Source organism: Nyctereutes procyonoides, unplaced genomic scaffold (assembly GCF_905146905.1).
Source record: "Nyctereutes procyonoides isolate TBG_1078 unplaced genomic scaffold, NYPRO_anot_genome, whole genome shotgun sequence".
NCBI lineage: Eukaryota > Metazoa > Chordata > Mammalia > Carnivora > Canidae > Nyctereutes > Nyctereutes procyonoides.
This window is the reverse complement of record NW_026575046.1, coordinates 15,509,751-15,529,044: the sequence shown is the minus strand read 5'-3', so window position 1 is coordinate 15,529,044 and position 19,294 is coordinate 15,509,751. Positions and strand designations below refer to the sequence as shown.

The 19,294-nt window shown below is 40.0% G+C and overlaps 2 protein-coding genes across 2 annotated transcripts in view; both read right to left on the bottom strand.

The window, feature by feature from the left end:
- The window catches only part of SPEF2 (sperm flagellar 2), a 163,739-nt gene that overhangs the window by 26,801 nt on the left and 117,644 nt on the right, over window positions 1-19,294 (bottom strand). Inside the window, exons 26-30 of the mRNA XM_055325754.1 lie at window positions 18,764-18,911; window positions 16,701-16,829; window positions 15,461-15,599; window positions 12,422-12,651; window positions 45-151 (exon numbers count right to left, since the gene is read on the bottom strand). Coding sequence (XP_055181729.1) covers window positions 45-151; window positions 12,422-12,651; window positions 15,461-15,599; window positions 16,701-16,829; window positions 18,764-18,911 — 753 coding nt within the window. The remainder of the gene's footprint in view (window positions 1-44; window positions 152-12,421; window positions 12,652-15,460; window positions 15,600-16,700; window positions 16,830-18,763; window positions 18,912-19,294) is intronic.
- LOC129509872 (uncharacterized) lies at window positions 1,347-3,652 on the bottom strand. The gene is made up of 5 exons (XM_055325755.1): window positions 3,539-3,652; window positions 3,194-3,411; window positions 2,865-3,073; window positions 2,646-2,769; window positions 1,347-2,564 (listed from the first exon to the last, which is right to left on the bottom strand). Exons 1-5 carry the CDS (start codon window positions 3,638-3,640, stop codon window positions 2,210-2,212), a joined length of 1,008 nt encoding a protein of 335 aa, XP_055181730.1. The 5' UTR covers window positions 3,641-3,652; the 3' UTR covers window positions 1,347-2,209.

Sequence of the window (19,294 nt, the reverse complement as noted above, 5' to 3'; positions counted from 1 at the left end):
ATAAGAATTCTGAGTTTTGAAACCCAAACAAAATGGAAGCTTACTTCTGGTTGCGTGAGGTGCATCCAACTACTAGGTAAGCTGTTTGTTCCAAGGTTCAGGGTTACCAGATCCAGCAGAATGTCAGTAAATGCTTTATGTCCTATTATGCCTAGAGCATAATGAAAAATATTTTTTTAATTATGTTATGTGACACAGCTTTTTTTTCTTTTGCTAAAGCAGAACAAAAATAGGTATTTGTATAATCACTTTATTCATGTTATATAAAACTATAATCCTTAGCAACAGAAGACATTTGAAAATATAAAAATACTAATCAGTTTCCTGATGTGCTCTCATTGTTTCAGCTAAGTTGTAATGTGTTTTTCAGCTGGGTAATAAATCACTTCGGATTGGGCAAAAACACTGAGAATTTATACTTGAATTTTGAATCTTCCCTTGACTTTTTGCTCAGAGTAGAATTAGTAAAATAAAAAAAAAACCTCTTAAATATTCCTATATACAGTATGGTATAAGAATAAACTACTTTGGTGAGTATGGGATAAAAGTGTTTCAAATGCATACAAATCACCACTGTAATCACGATAACATATTTATTCTCATTTTGCACTTAGTTCAGCAGAGATTTGTTTTTGTAAATGTGCGGAGACTTGAATTGTTAGCCCACTGGACTGGAAGTGACAATTTAATTATCCAACTGCCTCTATATTTTATCCTGTACAAAAGAAAGTCTATTTTGTCTGTCTCTCATTTCAAATTGCATGAACATGCATTAAAAAGAAATAGGAAAAAAATAGGAAAACAAAAATAAATGAATCTGCTTAAAAAATGTCTGTCTACCCCTCTGACAGAAGTACCTTCTAGAGTCAGGAGAGACTCCTACGTGTATTCGGTCTTTCAGGTCCAGAGTATAGAGCTATTCTTCCTTATTTAGAGATAAAAAGAGTAGAAATAGAAACATAGATGTAGCATCTCAAATTCTTCTTTTTACATCTGAATTTTTAGCATTTATGAAAGTCCCATGTGAACCTTAACATTTCTTCTAACCTTTAAGAAAATGCATGAATCCTTTTTAAATGTCAGTGGTTTTCAAGCACCATGCAAATACACAATTTTGAGTTTTGGAAATTATTTTTTTTGGGTGGCAAGAGCAGAATCTTTCTTTCTTTGATATGACTGGCCATCCAACAGGTCATTCAGAAATAAATTCTCTATCCTTTTTGATCAAACCCATGTATCCAATTTTAAAGAGATGAGAAACATTTTCCCAGGTAGTATTCAATAAAATGAGCTTTATTTTCAGGAAAAACCACATTGTCTTTAGACAAGTTAGAAATAATCCCTCATGTTCTTCAAGATGAAACCATAAATAAATTCTCTTTTATGAAACCATGAGGAGGCTCTAAGTATTTAAAAATTATGTACTATATAGTTCCACTTTCTTTAATAGCTGTGGTGCAAGCAAAGTGTTGTAAGACAATACTTCCAGCTTACACAGTAATTATTTATGTGGCGACCCTAGTGTGAAATGTGAAAAGTATTTTAATATATGATCTTGACATTGCCAAGGCATATGGTGATATGACCTTCACATAAAATGTGATAACATAGACAGATAAACTTAGAAATTTTATTCATGGATCTAAACAAACAAGCAAATGAACCTCTTTTTCGGTTTGGCCCAAGTTAGTTATCTAATGCAGCTGTCATTTAGAACTATGGGAAGGTTCTAGGCCAAAGGGAATTCAGACCATAGTCATAGTCTAGTCACCCTTAGCAATAACTCTGCAAAAGATGACATCAAAATAACACATTGCATCCAAAGAACGTGAAGGAATGTGTGGATATAGAAGTAGACTTAGAAAGGTACAGGAAGGGATGCCTAGTGGCTCAGTTAAGAGGCCAATTCTTGATTTCAGCTCAAGTCATGATCTTGGCATCCTGGAATCTTCCCTCAGCGGGGAGTCTGTGTTAGAATTCTCTCTCTCCCTCTGCTCCCCCCACCTTGCTCCCTCATGCACACACCCTCTCTCTAAAATAAATACATCTCTTTTTTTTTTAAAGGAAAGTACAGAAAATTTTCACTTTGATAAGATGCCAAATGCCTTTCGTGTTTGATGTGAAGAGTGGTTACTATTTTACTTCTAAATTTCAGATTACAAAGAATTTGTTTTTGCTTTGATCAGTGACGAAGTCAACATTTGTCATATTACGAATCGCTTTCATCATGGCTTTCGGAGTTTGACGAATAAGCAGACTTAGGTCTTGTGTCATCAGCTGCAGATGGTATTCTTGTGTTCCATAAATGGATAGCTTTCCGAGGGTCAAAGTTATTAATGTCTGGAGAATTCAACTGAATTACAAGGAGATCCGTCATACTTTCGGCCTTGATTTTGGCACGCATTTGTGACTTGGTGAGTTTCATCTGACTAAAGCCACGTTCTGCCTCCGCGGAACTTGCAGGGAGGGTCAGCACGAGGTCCACTAACGTCAAGATATTTGGATACTTGTGTAAGTAAACAGAATTCACAAAATCCCAGGTCAATTTGCGGATGTTCTGAAATCTAGCGGGGAAGAATGAAAAATATAAATTATTGAGTCTCCCAAGTGCCATTCAAACATTTGTAAATACCAACCATGCTTACCTAGCATAAATCTCTAATTTCAACATGCTCCATTCAGCGTCCACTTCGTCGATTTCCACGTTGGCAGCTTCCAGTACTGGTTCATAATGGGCAATCAGGATGGATACCTCTTTTTCTCCAAATTCTGCCATCGATATACAAGAGAAAGAGTCACATATAAGAAAGAAACCTACAGACAGCCAAAGTATAAAAGGTTTGGGGTTAGTGCATACAGGGTACCTTGATTTATCTTCGCAGGCCACAGTTTAAAGCTTCCAATCATGGTAGCCTTCAGCACATCTTGGCTGGCATCTCTGAAGCAACCTTGCAGCCTCTTGATAAGATGTGTTAAGACTACTCTTCTCGCATCAGAAATGTCTCCCTTTCCTCCCAGGCAGTTGCCATGAAAGTGCGTGACCGAATCCACCCAACGTTCCTTTGGTCCTGGTCTGGGGAGGAGAAAAAAAATTCCCCAAATAAACAATTAAATGAAAAAGCACCTGGCAAATAATGTCCCCAGTCATGCTGTCTAGTTTGACAGACCCTCAGACCATTCCCCAACTCCTCACCTTGTTTGATATATTCTGAGCATTTCCAGTGTTGATTCTAATGTGGCAAATACGTCAGCAATGGAAGAATTTCTGTTTTGATTGACACGGGAAAGAATGCTAAGGACATTAATGACATCCACTAAGAAGTGGATGAATTTAACAATGTTTGCTTGGAGAAGGAACCCCAGGAGTTCCTTGGCTTTCTGATGACTGGTGTCACTCCTGCCTTCATCTCCCTGTAACACAGATCAGGAATAAAATACTGGTTTGTCTTTCTCAGAGTTATGATTTCAAATTGCTCAATAAAAATATTCTCTGTCACTCTGGAAAGCTAACACAGCGTGGTATTTCAAAATTACTTACCGAATGCAGTTGCTGGACTATTGCAGGATATCCCTTGAGAAAGTTCTGGAGAGCTGCCTGTAGTTCCTGAAGCCACCTCCTGCCCCCTACTTGAGAAGGCATCACAGGTCGAAGGTGAAGGCCTTTGAAAGCAGTTACCAGAGAACTCCTGTGCAGAGGGGAACTGTGGTAGAAGTGGTAGATGCTGTGAAGAAGATTTCTGACGTCGTTGTACAGGGGAACGCTTTGGAACACCGCCTGGTAAGACAGTTCAAGATGGTGTGCAAAGCAGTATACAGTCAGAGCACATGGCTGGATTTCTCTTAAAAGCAGGGCCACCCTGCTGTTTTCTCTCCCTGAGCCAAGGGCACCATCACTTCCAAAACCAACCAGTTTCTTGGCCCAGTCTTGGTCTGATAGCTTAAGTTGAAGATTTCTCTCTAGAGTTCTTTCAATGGCATCTCTTATTGCCAAAGGATCCTCCCTTTCTACTGTCTGTACCCCAGCAATTTGGCAATGCACTTTTCCCGCGTGTGCAAACTGCACGTAGACAAGTTCAGCCGCCTCGGTTGAACTGTCTGTGATTCCGTCACTGAGGACAGAGAAAAATTTACTTTGTTCTAGTTTCTCCCTAAGATTTTTCCGTTCCACTTCAGCAATAAAATATGTAAAGGTTCTTGCTGATTTGTTAGTTCTGAATACGGGGCCGATATCGACCCCCTTCATATCATCCAACTTGCACATCCAGATAAAGTCTTTGAGAGGACGTCCCGTCTTGGCGATAGCATGGCATGATCTGAATAAGTTCTCTACTCTCCCGAGGGTGACTTTGCTCATGGTTGTCACCATGAGCTCTGTGGTGGCGACATTCACTGGAGAACCGTTTGTTGCTTCCATTAGTGAAGCCTTGGCATGAGCCTCACTGAGATGATGTGCATTGAGAAATTCGGTCCTAAAGTTGTCAGTGCCATAAAAAAAACTCACTTGATTTCCCTTTGACTTCACTCCGTGTTTACGACACAGGCCACAGAACATAAGATTTAACATCTCATCATATATAAGCCAAGGGTATTTTTTCAGCCAGATTTTCAAAAATTGATCGTTCCTTTTTGGAAGGTAATGGTCAAGCTTCTGCAGCCTTTTCTGCTTTTCAGTGACTCGGTTCATGTCACCTGGAGGATCCCTGCCTTTAAAATAACTCCACGTTGTTATTTTCAGCAACCCTCAATGTCTACCTTCAGTTTTGCTTATCTCTGACCCCAAAACTTGCTCACTATTTCTGGGGAAAACTACAGTGAGTGCTTACAAGTAGTATGTCAGGCATTCTTGTTAGTGCTTTAAGTGGCTTATACCACTTAATCCTCATAATCCATCATCTCCATTTTATAGGTAAGAAAATGTACCAATTACTTGTCATTTTTATGGATAAAAAAAAAAGGGTACAAAGAGATTGATTAATTTGTCTGTTGTCCTGGTGCTGGTGAGTGGTGGAGTACTGGATCACTAGCAGGCAATCCTACTCTACAGCCCGCATGCTTACTCACTTCACTATCACAGATTTCTCATAAGGGCAAAGGCTGCTACGCTCTCCTTCACTCTAGAATCTTGTTCTCTACGCATAAGAGAGACATTGCTTTTTGCTGACATTTGCTTCCTGTAGTGAGAAGAAAGAGGAACAGGACAAACAAGGCGGCATGTCTACAAGATTCACCTTGGCCATCTCTTCCCTCCCACCTCAGTCCATCCTCACTGGCAGTACTAGAGCCAGCCTGTTCATTTACAGAAAGGGCTTCAGGCTTTGAGACCTGTCCCAGGTGGTTTTAAGGAGCCGTGCCTCATGCCTCATCTTTTTCTTTTCCCCAAAGATCTAATATCTGAAACATACTTGTTGGAGACTGGAATATATATATTTATCTGGACCTAAGGACAAAAAATTTAAGTTACACAAAGCAATGTCCTAAAATACAGGTTCTCTCTAAAGGCAGGCAGCCTAGGCCACCCATTTATTTCCCTCCCGTGACTTCAGTAACCCTACCGATCATTAGATTATTTTGTCCTATTTTATAGGTTATTTTATAGGAAAGTGGAATATGTGTTTGTGTGATATTGTACTAAATTACCTCATGTCGACATACAAGCTCAGCATTTCATTTCGTTTCACTGCTTTCCTGTCCTAGGCTGACTGACAGCTAGATTTTAAACTCTTCTGACAGAACCACACTTCTTTCCTTTGTGCTCTATCATGCCTAGGTGAGCGCGAAGCACTTGGCAGATGTCTAGGAAAATAAACATCCCTAACTGATTTTCATGATCACATATCTCTTAACGTCTTTTACTTGGAAGCCTTCAACTTTAGTCAACCTGCTGCTGCCTTCTTCCCCGATTTGCACCTAACTTCTATTTTGCCTTTTAATCATTTTCTTTCTTTTTTTTTTTTGCAGTTGTTACTGTTAAAACACATCCCTGTTTTCTCCACCCCCCACCAGATCCTAAATATTAACTGTTGTCATTTTCCTAGATCCTAACTATGAACTGTGTCCTGAAGTGAGCCCCCTTGTGGTTAATACGTCCGGCCTTCATTCTAGACCCTACTTGGGTTATCAAGTCTCCCACGCTAGACCTTGGGTCCCAAGCTGGTGCATGCTCCACGCACATCCGTGCTGGTGAACCCAGGAATGAATACGTGAGACAAGAGGTCTCTTGTTACTGAAGGGAAGGACTTTAACTTTCACTACTGATTTGGCTAGCTTTTACATTTGTAGTTTTATGAGCAGATTTTCCAGGTGTTAACTTGATTCTGAGCACATACTTCTCATTTGCCTCATGTAAATTCTCTGGCTTCATGAGAATGTGGTTCCTCCTGAAGAAGTAGCTGAAACTCTGCCCACAAATGGTTTTAACAGGTCCAAAGGCTTCTAGATTTACTACTGCATTTCCGTGATCTGAATCTATGTAGCGGAAGGAGTTCACCCACCGAGAGAACCACAAACATACAGGGGCCTTACTCCTTTTTTGCATAATCCCTAGATTTTGTCACCTGGAGAGGTATTTCTGTTAATAACGTCAATCCTTCCCTAGGGTACCTTTTGTAAGAAATCCTTCTGTATTTTTTGATTTGTGTAAACTCAGACTAATTTAAGCAGGTTTCAGATTACATGGGGCTTACCTTCCTGCAAATATATAGAGTATCCTATTTCTACAATTTTCTCAGAGACACTAGCTTAGAAAGATCCACTGAACTTTCTAATGATCCCCCCACCCCACCCTCCATGCCCTTAAATCCTGTCTTCCTGTTGGCCAAGGCTCTGTAGAGACACAGAGCAGCATCTGCTGAGTTCTCAGACAGTCTCTTCCTCCCTGTAATCCACTCACCACATCATCTGGCTCTAAAGGCCTTTGATAATCCTTTCCTGTGTGTCCTTTGCAAGCCACTGTGAGATTTGACAATCTGCCCACAAAGCCTTTGTGGTCCTCACCTCCTGCCTCCTGCCCCAATTGGTCTGTTGGCTGTTCCTTGAATATGTCATGCAACTTCAAAAATGTCAATGTCTACTCTCTTTTCCCCTTTGTATGCTTTCCCTTGCTTTTCTTCCTGGAAGCTTCCTTTAACAATTCTCCTCTGGGTTAACCCCTATTCTGACCTGCACAGGCAGCAGTAACTACTTCCTCCTTTGAATTCTTGTAAAAACCATGTAGCCGAATGATCTAGCTTAGCCACCACAGACAAGAGTTCTGTTTGTGCCTTATGTCTCTGAGGCCAATCATTGAACCTAAGGGTCTCTAAAAAAGAGCCTCTCAAAGGAGGTCCCCTTCCCAGTTTTTATTTTATTTTATTTTTAAAAATTTTTTTTTGTTTTATTTATTTATGATAGGCACACAGTGAGAGAGAGAGAGAGGCAGAGACACAGGCAGAGGGAGAAGCAGGCTCCATACACCGGGAGCCCGACGTGGGATTCGATCCCGGGTCTCCAGGATCATGCCTGGGCCAAAGGCAGGCGTTAAACCGCTGCACCACCCAGGGATCCCCCCTTCCCAGTTTTTAGAACAGTATCATAACCTTGGACAACTACAAGCTGCCTCTCTTGAAGAAGTGATGCGGATGTGGAATTTGCTGGGCTGTGTTCTCTCTGCAGAGCCACTCAAGCAGAAGCCAAAATAGCCATGAACCAAATATCTACAGGCATTACGTGGAATACTGATGGGTTTACAAAGAAAAGGAGTTCTTTTGGTTTAAGTGGGGCCTGAGGAACATTGCTAAAGTGTTCTGGTTTCAACAGACTCCAAATAGCTTCCATTGGAAAAAGACTGTCTTCCTGATGTGCTTGGCACTTGATGTTTAGAGACAAGATGTTCCTACCCAGAGCTTAATGCAGTACACAAAATGAGTGTTTTTGTTTGAGATGTTTATGGTCCCCTTGGGGAGCCACATACCTTATGGTTTAATTCTATCAGGTGGTGTAATTTTTTTTTTTCTGGAAATGTTCCAGAGTAATGCTCTAGATGCCTGTTGTGGTATGTGTAACTTCAGCATATGGAGCTAACATTTTAGGTAATAATTGGAATAGTTTGATTCACTATTGTATTGTATAATGTTACATGTTATGTAATAATAAATATTATTTACATATATACAAATATTACTTTATAATATTATATATAATAATATATTACTATAATAATATAATTAAATGACAATGGCTTATATTACATTTAAATTACACATTTTATGTGCCAGACTCTAAATATTTTACTTATATTAATTACTTTAATGCTTATAGCAACTCCATTGAAATATCCGATTTTCCAGAGGAGGAAGTTGAGAAGAGAGAGGCTAAATAACTTACCCAAGATCATATACAATCATTTGACAAAAGGTAGATTTGAAAAGAGCTGTCTGACCCTTCTCAACCATAGCGGCATCTTTTTACTCAGCCAGCCATGTGTAAGAAGTGAATCAACATGGAAATGCTAGCATGGGGCCTGACACCATGCCAATATTGGCTGTTGTTATAATTCAGAGGACGTTCACTAAATTTCACCCTGTGCTGGAAGTACGCTCATGGAAATGATTCCTGGGACAGTCAATAAAAGAATGTCTTGTCTATTCACTGGCTTTCTCTTACTTAAGCTGCTCCTGAGATTCTAGAGTATGGATCTTTGCTGGGTAGCATGGAAAATGCCAGCATGACAAATTGTTTCATTGCATTTTGTACGATCTTGTTGGATTATCATGCATACAGTCATTTTTCCTTTCTGGCATGTTTGTGATGATCATATCAACAGATGGTATTTTATTTCTCATGACTGCCTTTACCAAAGGAGATTTAAAATCATCACAAGTGGCAGATTTTGACCACGAGAGGAGTGTTGAATATATAAGCATTGCAGTATACGATGCATTTTCAATTTTCCATTATCTTTAGTAAGGACTATTTTATTTTTGTTTTTTTATTTTTATTTTTTTTAGTAAGGACTATTTTAATGAAGACTTCTATTTTTCAAGTAGAGTAGCTAATACTCAGCAAAAAACTCCATAAGCCTTGGTTCTTTCTGTTTACATCCTGATACTAGTTACTCACAAGTATTTAAAGCCACTTGTTTTACTTAAGGATTTTCAATTTCCATCAATAATTTTATTTATGCAACATAATTAAAAGTTACCAAAGTGAAACTTCATGACATCACCATTCCTTATAAATGTGCTAAAACATCCTCTGGTAGGCCTGGTCATATAATGACGATGTGTAAATATGTATGCTTTTCTCCTAGAGAAACATCCATCTGTTCATCATATTTTACCATATTTTAGTGAGCTTCAAAGTTACATCTTAGATACCATAGGTTACATTGGCATTTATGAAATAGTTTAAGGAAATGCTCATATTTCTTGGCTTAAAAATAACAGCAATTTTCAAGTTCAAGGAAGAAGTTCTGTAGGATCACACATTCAGAAATGTGCCACTTTCAGCCAGTTGCTCCATACTTTGAAAACTGATCACTTCAACTAAGATTGTCTTTTGAAATTGTAGAGTTCTAAGGTAAACACAGTGGAAGGTATCATAAAAGACTGTTTTCTAGTTCTCGGAAGGAATATGACAAAAGACTTCACTTAAAAGATGGATGGCTGTATATTATTTAAGGCAGTGGACAACAATCACAGAGCTGAGGAAGAAAGACAAAGGATCTTTTGGGGGCTAAGGGAGTTGGTGAGAAAGGGTGAGCAGTAACTACTGGACTTCCTTAGGGAGGGTCAGTGTCACCATTTGCAGCCTGACTTCTAAGAAGTCATCACAGATCTGTGACTCTGGGATGCAGAAAACGGAATGATCATTATTTTGCCTTCCTTTATAACATTAGCAAGACTAATTACAATGAATATTACTTTTAATGATAGACTACCTGATACTGTGCTAAAGTCTTACATGTACTTGAAAAGCAATGAATATGTGTGTATGTGCATTCAAATAGCAAAATTGAGCAAATAATAAAGAATGTAAACTGATGTATTGAACCAGTAAGACTTCCAAATCTCACAGTATTGTATAGCCTTGTAACTTGTGCAGTAATTACAATGGTTATTCTTAAATCTGGGTGGATTCTCCAGCTTGGGTGGCTGGTGGTGTTTCCTCAGACAGAAAAGCCTTCCCCATCTGTTTGCCTGCTGTTCGTGCAGTTGGGGAAGGAGAAGCAAAACAGTCTCCTGACCTTTCCCTGAACATTCACACCCATGCCTCTTATTTGCATGTTGGCTAGTGGCTGTTCCTCTAACTTTAGATATCCTCTGTATCCCTGACCTACTTTCACTGGGCACTGATCCTCTCTTGCTTTGCATTTTTACACACTTTTATAAAGTTCATATTCTGTTCCAGAAAGAAACTCAATAGAAGTTTATATTTTCTTCTTCCATGCTTGCCTTTTCAAATTACATTCTAAGTCCCTGGGGCAAGTGGTTTTCCTTTTACATTTACATTTAAAATATATATATATATATATTTAAATTATATAAAATTATTATATATTTAAAATTATATATATATATTTATATATAATATATATATATAACTATTTCTCCTCTCTCTTTTCCTTTCTTCCTCCTTCCTTCCTCTTTCTACCATACTTTGAAAGCTGTTGCATTCATTCTACTGTATTTATAAAACAGATAAATGTATCAGTTGACATATTTTAGTCCCAAAGGCTTCTAGAGTTAATCTTCTAAGACATGCACATGCCAACTTATAGCTGCTGTTTGTTGTTTTTAAACATTTAGTTTAAGTGCAGGCTCTGGTTTTGAGGTTGGATCCAGGAATGTATTGTGGTTATCATCATAAATACTAAGGTCTCTTTTAAAAGGGATTATGAGTGGCTGACAATTTTCAAAATCCTCTTCCACCTCCTGAAATGTCCCCAAATGCTTTTAGTTTTGACCTGCTAATTGGATGATTTCCATCCCATCACCCTAATGTAGGATTAAATCAAATAGTATGTCATATTCAGGGTCTTTATACATGTATCTTTGTATTTTATATAAAAAATAGTGTAGATAAAATGAAGGGCAAAAGCAACCTTTGAGAAGGGAATATGTAATAAGAGGACCTTGTGAAACCCACACGGTGGGGAAGAGAATGGAATCTGCTTGACCAAATGATGGAAGAGATTTTGTGGACTCAGCTTTATAAAACTGAGATTGTTTGGTACCTGCCAATGGCCACATTTCCTTCCTGCCCAAACACTGCCAACCAGTGTTGGTGTCCATCCACAGTTGTCATGTGTGCCTTTATATATTCGAGGTGGAGACCCACTCAAGCTGATTAGATGAGCTGATGTGTGCCAGGATAGAGGGTCACCCAGGTGTACAAGATTTCACCTGTTTCACCCACTGGGCTTAGCAAAGAAGTGTTCAGATTTAGAGTAAAGGAATGCCCTTTGACTAATGAGTTTTGATGTAGGTTTCCAGAAATAAAGAACTTTTAAAAAACAAATGAAATATAATCACTATGAAAGTAGAAGTGTGTTAGGGCTAGACTAAAGTCAGTTGGCTATTCTCTAAGGAAAAAGTAATGATTTTCCAATAGGTGGATGTTGGAAGATAAAATAAACTTGTTTCTGAGAGGTGACTTAGTTCAATGAGAAGAGGCAAGAGCTTTGAATCCGAAGAGGCCTGGATGACATATGACCATATGTAAAAACTCAGTGTCCAGCCCAGTAAAATGGAGATGAGATGCTAGACCTACATGATCTGTCTGAATTACTTGTGCTGTCAACTGATGGAATTCATTGAAGAATATCTGGAAGTCCAAAGAGACTGAATTTTTTAAAAAAAGCCCATGCACATACTATAGAGCCATAATGATAGCATGTGAAGGAAATAAAGTGTCATAGGCATAAAATTCTATGTATACATACATGTGAACACATTACTCAATTAGGTAAATATTTTGGTGACAGCTTATCTGGTTCTGTTCTTAGTTTATGAAGCACTGAGAGAAAAGGGAAGTTCTCTACCCTGTTCTCCCTCCCCAGACTAGTGGGGGAGACAGAAACGCAAACTCATGATCCCAATCCAAACCCTCGACTGGACATATGTGCAGAGGCTGTCTCTCTCAGCTGCCATAGTCAGACTCAAGTTTACCAGCTTTCTAGCCAGGGCAGGGTTGGGCCAGAGAGGAGAATTGCCAGGAAGGAGGATCACCACCCTGCTGAAGTATTAGTCACTATCTTCCTCCTGTTTGTTTCATTCATATCTATGTTGCATAAAGCAAACATGTGGCAAACTGGAACACAGTGTGGGCATCTTTTTGGTGACACGTGATCCCAGAGGGCTGATGTTATTTGTGAACAGGTAACTGCTACCTAGATTAGTCTTAACTTTTTCTGTGGTTTTTCCATGGTAATTATTTTTCCTACCTTTGGGTGCAATATCTAAGAACTGATCTTTAAGACTGTCAAGCTGTTCGATGGTCAGGGTGCCATTTTCTTCCTTTTCCACAGGTGGGGGGCGCACTGGGGGAGGGGGATCTGGAAAGACTTTCAAATCTCCATTAATGAAGAAATCTTCTTGGTCTAGGTAAAGTTCATTCTGAATTTTGGTCGATGTTTCAATGTGATAACGGGCCACCTCAGTTAATTTTTCCACACTGAAAATGAAAAAATGAATAGCGTTATCCCCACTAAATACTACTGGGTTATCAGTGCTTAGGAGACAGATACACAAAGTCTACACACCGTATAGCTAAGGAAGACAATTCAACCTGCATGTTTACAAATTCCAGCTCTCTTCAAATCCACTTTTTGAAAAGGTGGAATAATAAATGCAGATTGGAAATAAAATATATGCTCATTATAGAGCTCACAGTCACATATTTTATACAAAGTGAAACAAGGGACTTCATCAAATATGGTTTTATTAACATTAGAACATATTTTTACTGTATAAGCAAGATGATGTCAAGAGATATATTTCATTCTAAGTATGTACCAAAATATAGTTACTCATTCTAAGTATGCAAAATAAGTATGCAGAAAAACCTGTAAAATATAACTGTTAGAATGACACATTTACTTGGAATCAGGAAAAATTGTAAAGTTAATCAAATTTGATTATGGATTTCTAGAAGAGTGGCTTTTCTCTAACTTTGTATCAGGGAGTTTGAAGTTATTTAAGAAACGATTGTCAGATGAACTCTAATAATGTGAACCCACTGAAATTGCTTTCTATTTTTACAAATAATAATTCCTAGTTAAATCGTGTAGTATAAGCAGTAATAGTGAGGTGCAGTGGAAAGAACATTGGAAGCTGAGTTCTCATTCTAGAACACTCTGTAGCCATGGGTCCTTGGGAACTTATTTAAGCTCTCCGAATTTCCTTATTTTTGCATGGAGCTAGTAACACATAACTCCATACTTTATGGTTATTAATGTGAAATCAGACAAGCAATGGATTTAACCTATACTGGGGATTATAGTTATGGCCCTAATCAAAGGGCCATTTCAAAAGCCAGAGAAGTTTTGTACAGGAACAAATACAATATTACTGCTTTACAGAAATGGTTTATAGTTTGCATTAACGATTGGACATGACAGAAATATCCATTTTTAATCTGCTCATACGCAACCCAGAACACCAAAATACATATACAGAAAATGTTTTTAAAATAGTATTAGTTGCTTTCTCTGAAAATAGAATTCAGCTCCAGCATGCTGTACTGGTGAGTGTCCACATAGCGCGTATTCTCTAATTAGTTTATGCCTCGTGGGGTGTGTGTGCCCTGGGTGCAGAGGAGAAGGCACTGGAAGCAAGTAAGTTCCAAGCCTTGTTGTGAGGACCGCCTCCCACTGCAGACCAAGACCCAGCGGTGACCAGGATCTCAAAATGGGTGTGCACCACCTAGTGGAAGTTACCAGGCATACCCTTCTCACAAATGGAAGAGCTTCAAAAATGCCTCCGGAATGAAAAAGCAAGATTTGAAGTTCCAATGGATGGACAGCTCTCTCTATATTTTCCTTCTATCACCAGAGAGTTTTTGTGATAACCGAAACAGAATGCATAGCTGGACAGTTCTAGGTTTAACTTCTTGTGGCCACATTCAGGGGTCAGATATTTGTACACCATACAAATCTGAGAAATTGGAGTATAAGAAGCATTGACGTAATGGGCACTGAGTATTACGTAAGACTGATGAATCACTCACCTCTATCTCTGAAATCAATAATACATTATATGTTGATTAATTGAATTTAAATAAAAAATTTAAAATGCCGAGAGAGAGAGAAAGAGAGAGAGAGCAAGCATTTAGTATTGATGGCCACATGGATGGGAGGGTAACGTGAATTCTAGGAATTAAGAAGATATGTTTTCATTTGTAAGTGGTAGGAAGAGAACAGAACTGAACACCACTGCTCTATGATGCTAAGGAGTAACCAACTTGGCCATCCAGTGGTACAATTATTTTAAGCCTTACTGCAGTTAGCTTACCAGGCTGAGGGGTGTGTAAATGTGTGTGTGTGTGTGTGTGTGTGTGTGTGTGTGTTACTGTATAGCATGACAGATATAAAAAAAACTAGACTGAAGATTTTACAACAGAACTTTCATTATGAGACCGGGATTGCAGAAAAACCATAACAACTCTCTTTCAGGTGGCAGTTGTTTCTGAGAATACTTGCCATTTGTATTCTATGTAGGTAGTAACTTCTAAATTTTCAGTAAATGTTTATTGCACGCTGTAGTGTTCAGAGAACCTAGATCTAGTAGAAACTTCTGAAATAGCCTGGTTGCTGTGTTTCCTTTTATAGATGAAGCCCATGGGCCCCAAGTGAATAGGCATGCTGCTCCTTTGTGGACAGTGAGGGAATCCCCGTCTCTTGGAACATCATGTTTCCTCTCACCTGAGGGCTATTTCTGCTTGGCTGAGCTGATTTTTGGGGGAGAATTAAGAGAATGGGATTCTGTGTCCCACACTAGAGATGAGAAGTCTGAAAAACCTTTGGAACCCAACGGCAAGCTAGAACTGGGTATTACCCTTACAAGGAATCAGCCTAACTGGTGTAACATTCCAATGACTGGCTTCTTAGTCTCCCATTAACTGGTCCTCACTAATAAGTCTGGCGTTAAAAAGATCTGAAGTATTATCTTACCCTTGAAAAATATTTTTAAATTGCCTATAATCAGACCTTGTAAACTAAGGTCCTCATTAAGCAGGGTAAAAACCACACTCAGAAATGATGTGCAAACCTGGACATTGCAATAGGACACTTTGATACATGACTTACTGTTTGAAAAGAACATAATATAAATACAATAGAGCATAATACAAATACATATGTGATTCCCTAAAAAGCCAAAACATCTATTTGTAAATGTTTACGTTTCTAAATGCCTAAAAATCTGCCAATTTGGGCCTTTAGGAATTAAAAATTACATTTTGAAAAGCCCATGCAGTACATTACCTGGCCATTTCATTCAAGTACCTCTCACCAAGCCACTTTTCCAAGAGTTTATATACATCGACCACCTTTGTTAGTAAATCTTCAAGGAAAGCCAATGCTTTTGTCTTTATCAGTTCAAGCCGGAACTGTGTGGCTATCTCTAATTTAAAAAGAAAGTGAAGGATTTTAAAATGTATTATATATACATGCATTTTGTAATTGATTTTTAAACCACTCATGCTTCTATTTGTGAAGATGTAGGTGCACATTTAATATACGACTATTGATAATATCCAATCTATGTCACTGAGAAAAAAAGTAAAATGCATGGTCGTGTCATTTGACAGTTTATTTAAGCCAAAACTATAAACTGAGCTTTAACATTTATGGCACTTTATAGCAATATATTCTTTGATAAATTGGAATGGGAAAACGCAAACAGATAATTTCTGAATTTCAAAAAGGGGAAAGTACAAGTCTCTTGATGATCTCCCTACTTTAGGACCTCAGGATGGCAACATCATTGTATTTTCTCAGCTCTGGTAAAACTAGGGTAAATGCTCTGTATCCCAGGGCCTCTTGCTGCCCATGGCACACACTGTCTGTGGATTTTACCTCTGAAATAGTTTTCCCAGGTTTCCGCTTTGCTTCTTCCACTACCACTGGCCTAATTTGCTGATGTTTCTGATTTTTTTTTCAAAGTCCATTTTGAGCTGCATTATCAAACAAGTGGAAGAGCCAGGAGAATAGATCTTATAAAATCATTGCTATCTATAGAAAAGGAGGCTCTTGAACATTATTAATCTATTACTGGCTCTTCTGTGGCCTCTGTTACCAAGAACTCACTTTTGGGGGCTGTTAGCCTTCAGTAAGGATTTATTTTCCTAATGAGAGGCCTAAATTATTCTTATCATATAAAACCACCTATGTGTATGTGGCTCTAAGCCTTCTTTCAACCTGTAAAATCACTCTGACTCTAACATATTCTTTTTATTTCTATTCTTTGGGATTGTAATCATTGCTGGTGTTCTCCTAACCCCTAACCAACTTTTCTTTGTCTCTTTTGGAGATCCCAGCAGACAATTATAGAATAGTTGAATCTAGCCCTCATGGGGTCATATGAAAACAACCTACTAAGTGTTGTACTTTTTGATGGCTTTGCATTGTGTCCTCCTAAACGCACTTGAGCCAGTCATGGGCTGGTTGCCTCCTGGCCTATTTTCCCCTGAAAAGAATCATCTTGGTTCTTCTCCACTGCTACCTTCAAACTGCAGGGCAGCGAGGTGCTCTTCCTTGATTTTGAGCATCAGTTCATTTCTCTTTTCCTTTTGGGTAATCTCCTCTGCTGTGACTGTCACAGGCATGGCTTCTGCTGTCGGCGGGGATCTGCCTGAAAGGACAGTAGGAACTCAGGGAGGAGCGAGCGACATCCAATGGATGCACAGTTACTTGGATAAAATGAGGACGAAGTGAGATGTGCGAGTCTGTAGTAAATCTGTTGGGGTTTGGAAAGGACCGATCCTAGTCCTGACTGAGTGTGAAGTGCTGATCTTTCCTTGTGAATTTTCCATGTGTGTTATCTAAGCTACACACGAATACAAATGCCCCTGTTGTGTAGCATCATGGAAAGATGAGGTGTGCAGTGAGGGGCAGACATGGTTATAGACTTCAAACAAGGTGCGATGCAGAGTCTGGGGACAGAAATGAGCAAACTGCAATATACCACGGATGCCATGAGCCCCATGGAGCGGAAAGACTGCTCCGTAAGAGGTCCTAGCATTAGTCAAAGGCCTCCCAGGTCCTCACGGAGAAAAGACCAGGGAACAACCTCCACGAGATGTGGCTGAAATGTGGCTCATGGTTAAGAATCTGTAACCTACAAAACAATCTTTTCACAGATTGCAATCTTGCAATCTTTAACTGCAAGTACTTTAGTAATTACATAAGATAATTAGAAAATAAGGATTTGTCAGCATTTTTCGGACAATTCACTCTTGAGAAACAACAGTGGGATTCCAGCTGCAGGCCCCGTCCACATATTTCTACTCAGTGCAATGAATCTGTCTTGAAGGTCTGACCCCAAGGGGTTCAAATCATGTGAAGATGACATAATTGTAAACAAAGCAACGGTAAGAAACCGTAATTGCAACAGTAGACCGATGCATAAATTACAGGTGAAAGGGAGCTTAATCTCGTTGGATTTCTGTTTTATCATCTGTAAAATTAAGGGGCTGGACTCAACTGCTCATCTATCAAGGTCAATTGAAGGGGTGCCTGGGTGGCTCAGTGGTTGAGTGTCTGCCTTTGGCTCAGGTCATGATTGCAGGGTCCTGGGTTCATCTCCCGCATCAGGCTCCTTATAGGGAGCCTGCTTCTCCCTCTCCCTGTGTCTCTGCCTCTCTGTGTGTCCTTCATGAATAAATTAATACACTCTTTAAAAAATAAAAATTAAAAAAAAATTGAAGCATGTCCTTCAAATACAGCTTATTTCTTTCGCATCTGAGATGGACTACGTGGTGTGTTTTTTCTCGTGGTGCTATTATTCTCTTCGCTCGGGCATCCCCCCCAAGGCCCACATCCTCAGCTCCTCCTCTCACTCCTCCGCGGGGCTGCCTCAGTGTACCCCAGCTGTGAAGTGCCGCCCCCCTCCTGGCTCTCCGGGTTGCCTATCCCTCCCCTGCTAAGGAACAGTGATCAGTCACATGTCCTTCCCTGCCTCTAGTCTAGAGTCCCCACCAGGGCAGGGGCCAGTCTGGAAGCATCCCGCCAGCGTCCAGCCGCAGCCGAACCAGCACGTGTGAGCAACCGACTGGTGAGGCAGACTTCTGCTCTGGAGCTCCCGTCTCTCCCCCTCTTGCCTGCCTTACCCTGTGTCCACGTGGAGACATTCAGAGGGGAGGGTAACCGTTGTGCCCGAGTTGACCCCCAAGGTTGACAGGGGTCTCTCCCAGCCTCTGCTCCCTCCCAGGCGTCTCGGAGGCTGAGATGAGGCAGGAGGCCTCTGGGAGAGAGGAACCTGCTTGGATTAAGCCAGAAACCTGAATTCAACCTGAAACATATGTACATACAGACTCGTTTCTCACCCCTTTGTGCACACGTTTCAGATCACACAGTGTCATCTTGGAGTTCTTCCAGCATGTTCCAAATGCCCGGCTATTTGGATAAACAAGTCAGGTGAGGCTGGTACCCAGTATGACTAGTCAGCCAACACCACCACAGGAGCCTGTGGGCTCGGAACTAAACCTAGCCAACAGTAGCTTCATCGTGTGTGTTCTAGAGAGAGGCTGAAGCATCCACAGCTTCGGATGCCACAACCGTGAATACCTTTTGCTTTTTTGTCTGCCTTTTCTTTCTTGGGTGGTTCCTCTTTGGCTTTTTTATTTGTCCCCATCTGAGGAGATTTTTCTTTTGTGTCTGCTGGTTGGTTTTCCTTTTCTTCTTCCATGAGCCTCTGATGAATTTCAGCAGCCACCTGGTTGTAATCGAGCAAGATTTCAATTAATGCGACACTTGGGAAATCTGAGAGCCACGTGCATTTAGTCACCCCCGAGTTCCACTGAGGCCTCATTCTCCTGTAAACGACCGTGCCACGTACTCAGTCTCTACAGAAAGCGCACTTCAGGGTTTTAGTGACACGGCAGCCTGGCCCTGGCCCCAAGAGGTGGCTTCTCTGCAGCTGTCGGTGCGCAGGTTGGTCACTTTCTCAAGCGCTGCCTGCAACGCAACCTCACGTTTCCTCAGGGCTGCCTCCAGACAGCTCCATGACGATGCTTTTGTTAGAAAGCTTTCTTTTTAATATCAGACTCTATGAATTTAACACCCACTATTCCTCCAGGGTATTCCCCTATACTGTTT